Below are 8,498 nucleotides of genomic sequence, written 5' to 3' on the forward strand. Positions count from 1 at the left end.
AGGCTTACTTTTTTATGAACTTATAATGTTCAAGGAGAACTGAAAGTGTTATGGGGAGGATTTTATTTAAAATAACCATGAATCTCTTGATTTCATGTTTATTTGTAAATATTAAAATTACAATTGAGAACTTAAAAATGAATTCAATATTCATATTATATTTACTTAAAATTTAAAAATGGTTATCACATTTTAGAAGTTTAGACATTTAGCATATCTTGTGTAAAAAATACGTAGAGAAATTCTGAAAGAGATACTTTGCTTCATCTTCCAGTTTTGGTGATGGATAGTGAACCAAGTTTCTTATATCTTCACTCTCCTTTATATTTTGTTTTCAGGGCTGATTCAGATTTTGACAAACAGAAACCATGATACTATTGGAGAGAAACAAAAGTGGGGCCACATTCACTCTCTTGGGCTTCTCAGATTACCCAGAACTGCAAATCCCCCTCTTCTTGATTTTTCTGGCCATCTACAGTGTCACTGTTGTAGGGAATATTGGGATGATTGCAATAATCAAAATTAACCCCAAACTGCACACCCCCATGTACTTTTTCCTCAGCCACCTCTCATTTGTGGATTTCTTCTATTCCTCCATCATTGCTCCCAAGACCCTGGTGAACCTAGTTGTAGAAGACAGAACCATTTCATTCATAGGATGTTTAGCACAATTCTTTTTCTTTTGTATCTTTGTCATAACTGAATCCTTTTTATTAGCTGTGATGGTGTATGATCGCTTTGTGGCCATTTGCAACCCTCTGCTCTACACAGTTGCCATGTCCCAGAAACTCTGCGTCATGCTAGTTGTTGGATCGTATGCATGGGGAGTAACATGTTCCCTGATACTCACATGTTTTGCTATAAAATTATCATTTCAGGGTTTCAACACAATCAATCACTTCTTCTGTGAGTTCTCCTCATTGCTGTCCCTCTCTTGCTCTGACACTTATCTCAACCAGTTGCTGCTTTTCATTTTTGCCACATTTAATGAGGTCAGCACATTACTCATCATTCTCATGTCTTATGTACTTATCATTGTCATCATACTCAAGATGCACTCAGCCAGTGGGAGCTGCAAAGCCTTTTCCACCTGTGCCTCCCACCTGACCGCCATCACCATCTTCCACAGCACCATCCTCTTCCTCTATTGTGTGCCTCACTCCCAAAACTCCAGGCACACAGTCAATGTGGCCTCCGTGTTTTACACAGTGGTGATCCCCATGTTGAATCCTCTGATCTACAGTCTGAGAAATAAGGATGTCAAGGATACAGTAGGCAAAATAATGGACACTAAAATCTTTTCTTATTGAGCATATTATTTTAGTGGAGTTTGTCCCTGGCACATAAATGAACTCTGTCCATAAATGTTGATTTTAAAGATACAATTAAAATTAATGAAGAGTTAAGGTTGTGCAATGGAAAAGACATGGATTTTGGTTCAAAGAGATTAAATTTCACTCTTTCTCTCACTGGGAAAAAAAGTCATCTCTCATCTTTAATTTTTCATCTACAAAATTGAGATAACATAAACTAGCTCCTAATCATATTGTTCAAATTAAAAGACTATATAACTAACATATGTAATAACTTATATAACCTCAACAATCATTAATTTTATCCTCTTTCTTATGACATATTTGGAGTAGACTAGGCTTTCAGAAACACAAGAATTTCTCCTAAAAATGTACAAATAGCAGTTCAAATAAGACATAGTCTTCATCCTTCAAGGAATGCAAAATCTAGTGTTGAAAGTAGGTTTGTGAACAAATTGACCATTGAATAAGGTAGAAATACTAATTATTATAGAGTGTTTAAGAGAAAAAATGTCCAAATCCATTTGGGCACTTCAGGGAAGTCCTTCATAAAATAGGTATCGTTTGAACTTGTCCTTGGATAACAGGATGGACAGAATGTTAGGGGCACATTTCAACAAAGAGTTGTATGCAGGAGACAAAAGCATGACAAATTCATGGAGGTCAGAATGTAATACCGAGTCAATGATCCAACAACATTCTTATTGAGCTAATACCCTATAATGTGCATGTGTGTGTTGTATAAACAGGCTACTTGACATGAATGGAAAGTTGATAAGACATGGTTTATCTTCTGAATGCATTTCAAAGCAACTCCAGAGTGGCAGTATGAAAAGCAGACTCCAACAAAAGCTGAGAAATGGTAGACTGGATATCAGAAAATCTTATATGCAAAGAGTAAGCATGATGTGTGCCTACCCAACCTGTACTTCATGCTATCATTCTGCCTGTGAAGACATCAAAAGTATGATAAATTCTTTATGATTTTTTTTTTCTGAATGGGAGCATAATCTCTGAGTGCTTCTCAACACAACTCTCACCTAAAAAAATTGTCTGGAGTTGTATTAAGCATTGAAAACTAATTACCTATACAAGTTTATTAAAAATAAAATAAAATCTAGACAGTCATTAGCATTAAGACCTATTTAATCTGGCAAATTAAATATAGTAGATCTTTCCAACAGTAACTCATTTTTCCTTGAATAACTGGTACACCCTTCTCCTTCTGTTTACTCAATATGGCTATATAAATTCTAAACACATCATCAACATAATGGAAGAAATACATTTATAGGTGTTTGGTAGTGGCAAAAAACGGGTAACAATTTTATGTGGGCTCAATAAAGTTATTTGAAATGTTCATATTATTTTGAACTCATAATCATTATTAAAATGTTTCATTTATGTGCATTATTTGATAAGGAACCAAATAACCATTGCATAAATATAGATAAAATATATAAGAAACAGTGTTTTAGATACAGGATGTCTGATGAGGGAAAGCATTTCTCTTTTACTGAGATCTGTTTCTCTGGGTATTTACAAATTGATCTTTTAGTACACATCTGGCAGTTATACAATTTATAATTTTCTTTGAAATTAGGAAATTATTTTTATTAATCTTAAACTGAATCAGTGATGGGTAATGCCTCTTTATAGAGAATTTTATTTTATTTCTGTCCTTCTTTGTCCAAAGATGATCACATTTTGTGGCAGAAGTGACATAACTCACTTAGCTTTTACTTTGAGGAAACCAAGGCCCAGAAGGCTTACGTGACCTGGCCAACATTGTAAAGCAGTTGTTGACAGAATTAAAGCAATCGTTCTAGACTCCAGACACATCAGAAGCACATTTTCCACTAAACGCTGGCACACAACCATATCTTTTTCATTTTTCAGTTGTGACATTTCAGATTCTTTATGGTAGTTTCTGCTGCTTCTACGTAGAACATGACTTATATGAGTAGTCTTCACATTTTTTTGTAATGTGCCTCTCAATTAGTTTTGAAAAGGTATATACCCCTAAAATTTAATTTTACATATAAATATACCATCATAAGCTTAAATAGCAGCAAAAAGTGTAATTTCTGTTTCATAGCATATTCATTTAAAATACATAAATAGCAACATCTCAAACAGTCAGATTTGTGTCTTCCCTTCTCCTGAACTCATATTCAATTCTACTCTCCCCTTTAACAGTATAATTTAATTACAGATTCCTACTTTTTATTTCTTGAGATCATAATGATTTTCACAATTTCAAAAGTTTTTATTTATGGATTAAGTTAAACTTTTAATGATACAATAATAATTACACCACTAGTTACAAATATATTTGCCTTGCAAATTTGGATAAAATATAATTATTAAAAATCTAAAAATGATTTTGGGAATACTTCATTTTATGAAAAATATTATTAATATGTGTTTGAACTTTTATTCCAATTAATTAATGTATCTGTGGAAAGACATCACTTAGTGTTAGAAAGCAATAGGTTTAAGCATCATTCTTATTTCTGCTTTTTAATAGGTGAAAATACTGAGACTACTTGGTCATATTAAAGGTAAATGGGAATAGAAACTCTGTCAGGGATTGTACTGTAATAATATTGTCACTCAACTCTTTCAACTCCATCCAAGTTATATGTCAATTTCTCACAATTATCTTTTGTCAAAATTTTTTAAAATAATGAATTAAATGAAATTAGATTGCTTTCCAATTTTGTTGAAGGCCAAAATTTTGAAATTATATCTTTCAAAAGGATCTGTTGCCCAGTGTGGCAGATTGCAAACATGGTCCAAATTCTCCAGTCCTCGCCATATCTATGCCCTTTGGAACTTTTCTGATCAAATGATGAAATCAGTTTCTCCACTTCTAGAGTGTAGGTTGCTTCTGTGACCAACTTTGGCTAACAGAAGGTAATTGAAGTGATATTGTGTCAATTTCAAACCTCTGAAAATACCTGTGGCCTTTTCACAATCTTTTGGAATTTTCGCAGTCTCTTAGAAAAGCTGTTACGTGAACAAGCACAGACTACCATATTGGATAATGAGAAATATAATCCACACCCCATTGCATGAGAGGGCATCTAGCTAATGACCAGACTTGTGTGTGAAGCCTCTTAGGTCATCTAACCTGCCAAGCTGATAAGGCATAGCTAGCCAAGTCAAGCTAAGCCATGTCAGGATCAGAGAATCAGAAGTAACTTACTGACTCATGCCATAGAGATCAGTGCAATAAGGAGTTGTTGTTTCTGACAAATATGTTTTGGGGTGGTTTGTTATGCAATCATTAGAACCATTCACTTCCTAATTTCTGAGAAGGTAACCAAAAAGACCTTCCAAGTCTTATCATATAACAATTAAGCATGCCTGTTATTCTTCCATTTAGAGGCACCTTGATTAAAACAATGCAAGTAAAAAGTTTAGGAAATTTAATGTATTATTGATTTCATTGAATCTCACCAATGCAATATTTTACTAAAATGGTACTATTGTATGTGTTTTAAATACCTTTCATCAAAAACTTAAAGCTTCATGTATAGATCAATTTATGTATAATGACCATGAAATCAATTTCAATAACATGTTTATATTTAAATCAATTTTTCAAAACACCTGCCATGTCTTTAAGTCGAAGACACATAGAAAGGCACAGCAGCTTTCCTGTAAGTGGTAGGCTCAGATGATATAAAACATCACTACCAAGGATGCTCTTTATAGATGCTCTTTTAGTTTTTCTGTCATGAGACTCTCTCCTTCAGGAGGATGCATTTTGTGACAGTAGTTTCAGGGAGTGATAAGAACAGATGTTAAAAAGGTAAGATATTAAAGAGTAGATGTTAAAAAATAGATGTTAAAAAGTGTTATCATTAATCTACTGTGTGTATGATTTCAAAACATCATTGAATTGGCTAAAACACACTTCTAATGCCATTATTTTCCAGTAAAATAAATATGTATTATACGCCAGAGAGAAACAAGAAGTCCTAACATGGGTTTGAAGTGTCTTGATTAAAGAAAACTTCAGGTTTCATGGAAAACAATATTTCAAATTGTTCTTATGTTTTAGGTATTGGAAGTTTGCTTTTGTTTTCCTAATCTGAGTAATTCACATAGTAATATGTAAATGGAAAGAGGAATCTTTGCTTTTGAAAAATTAGAGAAAAGGAACTGTGAGAGTGCTGGGGGAAAGGAGACCCATTAACACTCCTCAAACTCAGGAAATTATCAGATGGATCAATTTTAGTAAAACACATTCAGGTTCTTGACAATTTGGAAACTGATGAAACTGATTACCTGTAACTAATTACATCTGTGGAATTCTTGCAACGTTTGGTATACCCAAGGACACAAACCAAAGAGAGTGGTTTGAACACTATTGGTTTAGGGAGACATCCTATAGTCATAAAATGAGCAGACCTGGGAGAGATCCTTGAGGCCATTTCGCTTAATGGCCTCTGGCTTTAAGTAGAGATTATGACAACTCACGATCCTTCAGGAGCTCTGCTCTTTCTCACACAGTTGTATGGGTGCAACAAACCAAAAGCAGCATATGGTCTCATTCTATCAGTGATTCTGTGTATGACTTTGGGCAAGTTACATCTGTGTTTGCCTCTGGCACCTCGTTTGTGAAGGTGCATAACTGTACTGATCTCATTTGTTTTTATAAAGACGAAATGCACTAATAGTTGTATTCTGAACAGTACTTAGCACATAGGAAGTGGTCAGTAAATGTGAGCAATTATTATTACTCTCAGTAAAGGATCTTCACTATTTCCACTTGTTTCTGGTATTGGTGGAGCTCTGGTGTGACTTCAGACTCTTTGCCTTCCAGGAAGGAGCTTCTGAGTACAAGACAAGCAAAATTTAAAAGACTTATTCGTATATTTCACTATGCTAACGCCAACCCTGGCTCATGGCACAGTGATTGGATACAGCATTCAATGCTCTGCAATTGTTCATGAATCCTGGAAGGGATCATGTTGACTTTTAATAATATGTCCCCAGGTGAGATAGTTTTTCTCCCTGTTTGTATCTCACAGAAGCTATTAATTGTTTGAGTCCCATGGTGGTATTGTTTTCTGATATCTTGTTGATCTCCCACAGAGATCAATGATTATTTTGGGAAGATTAAGTAACATGGGCCCCAGGGATACCCACACACAAGAACATAAAGCCTACATCTTTTCCCATCATGGCATCTTCAGAAACAGGGAGAGCAATGTCTAACACAAAGGTTGGTTGGTTGGACTACACTCTGTTTTCTTGGTAACACATAAATGATATTTTCTGGGATCCGGAGCCTTGTTCTTTTTTTGCTGATGGTAGTAATTTATTACAGCCTTGTGTAAGAGAACAATGAACTGTAAAAGAGGACAGCAGTGTTAGACATATTAACAATCTGTATTTAAAAGCCTTCTCTTAATTAGAAAGTGTTTTAAGGAATGCCATGTTTTGAGCACTCCTTTATGAAAATACTTTCCCTTTGTGTACTCAGAAACAATTTCAATGGGAAAGGGGGACAAGTTTATCTGCAGAACCAAATATTTTGTAACAACTGTTAGTGTAGGAGGGAATAGAGTGTAAACAAATTGGGAAGAATACTTGATTTCTCTCTTCTTCCCTCTTCTTCCTCTCTTACACTAACTCCATCCATGGAACCTGGTAAATACTGCATGGAGATTCTCCTGACAGTGCCTCTATAGTCATATGCATATCTAGCAAGGGTCAGGAGGGAAAGAATAAACAAGAGTGTACTCATCCTCTGTTGGCATTTTCTATAGGTCAAAGAATTTGAATATATAAGTATTTTATTTTTAAAAAACTCACACAGTCCTTTCTTACTCTACAGCATTACACATTTGTGAAAATACAAGCAAGTTTCTAAATTGCTTTTTCTAAAAAAAAATGATTGAAATAAAATATTAATGTTTCATTGATGTTGTGAGGGTTAAATATACAACACAAATTATGTAAACATATACAATATTCTGTCTGTGCAATCTGGATTGCTATTTTTTATAACATGCCATTTTGCCATAGTAATTCTGCATGTCATTAAAATTTCTTCAAAAATATCATTAATTACATGATTTTACTCATACTTGGAACATAAACAAGCAAACACATAGATATCGAGACCAGATTGGTGGTTACCAGAGTGGGTGTGGGAGAGGTGAAAGGGGTAAAAAATCATGTATGTACAGTGATGGATGGTATCTAGACTTCTGGTGGTCTACACAGAAGTCAAAATATAATGTATACCTAAAATGTATATAATGTTGAAAAACAATGTGAAAAAACCTATAATTTTAATGGCTGTATAGTTTTCCATAATATATATGTACCATAACTTTGACCATTTTCCTCTTGTGTAACACTTTATTTCTAAGTTTTACTATCATAAACAATAGTTCAATGCAGCAGGAAGCATTTGCATTAATAATTCATATTCACGTCTTCGATTAGTTTTTTATGTAGATGTAAAGTATTGACTTCATTTGTCAAATAGGTGATTGTAAGGCTTCAGAGTCATAGTTACAGGAAGTTTGAACCCAAGTACCAATTCCATGAAGAATAGCTGTCACTGAATTGCATAATTAACAAAATCACAGCTAATTTTATAGACAAAAATGCTAATACAGATTACAAAAGCCACTTTCTCCATCTATACCATACTGATAAATAATGAACACTGTGGGTTAACAGTATGAATAAGCATACTTTTCATTGTTTCAGTGGAAAACAGAGAAGAGTGCTATATATTTTGACAAATTATTTCCTGGCATCTAAATATTTCCAGTATTAAAGAAATGGCCAGAAAAAAGGAATTTGAATTTCATAAAACAATATGGCTAATTAAATAATATTTGATGTCTTTCTAAATGATTCAGTTCCACACTCTAAATTATATATGACTAGTTTAAGGGATCATATAGGCTATGTGGTTCTGAATGCTTTTACATGATGTGCAAATTAAATTGTGAACTCTATGCATTTGTATGCTACAGTTTCTGAAATTTCCCTAAAGTTTATGAAAACAATGACCTAATTTTTGCTGAAAAAAATTAACCATTTTAATTATTCCCATGTCTTCTTTAGAAGACAGACAAAACTTAATTTGAGATCATAAAATGGAGAATAACAATTAATGTTTTTCTGCAACCCCAGTAAAGTAAGGAC

General features: G+C 33.8%; 1 protein-coding gene across 1 annotated transcript; it reads left to right on the top strand.

The window, feature by feature from the left end:
• The first annotated feature begins 368 nt into the window (after positions 1 to 368).
• Positions 369 to 1,310, top strand: LOC138917727 (olfactory receptor 5D18-like). The gene has a single exon (XM_070235924.1). It carries the CDS (start codon positions 369 to 371, stop codon positions 1,308 to 1,310), a length of 942 nt encoding a protein of 313 aa, XP_070092025.1.
• Positions 1,311 to 8,498: the final 7,188 nt, after the last annotated feature.

The sequence above is a fragment of the Equus caballus genome, chromosome 15, assembly GCF_041296265.1.
Source record: "Equus caballus isolate H_3958 breed thoroughbred chromosome 15, TB-T2T, whole genome shotgun sequence".
Classification (NCBI taxonomy): domain Eukaryota; kingdom Metazoa; phylum Chordata; class Mammalia; order Perissodactyla; family Equidae; genus Equus; species Equus caballus.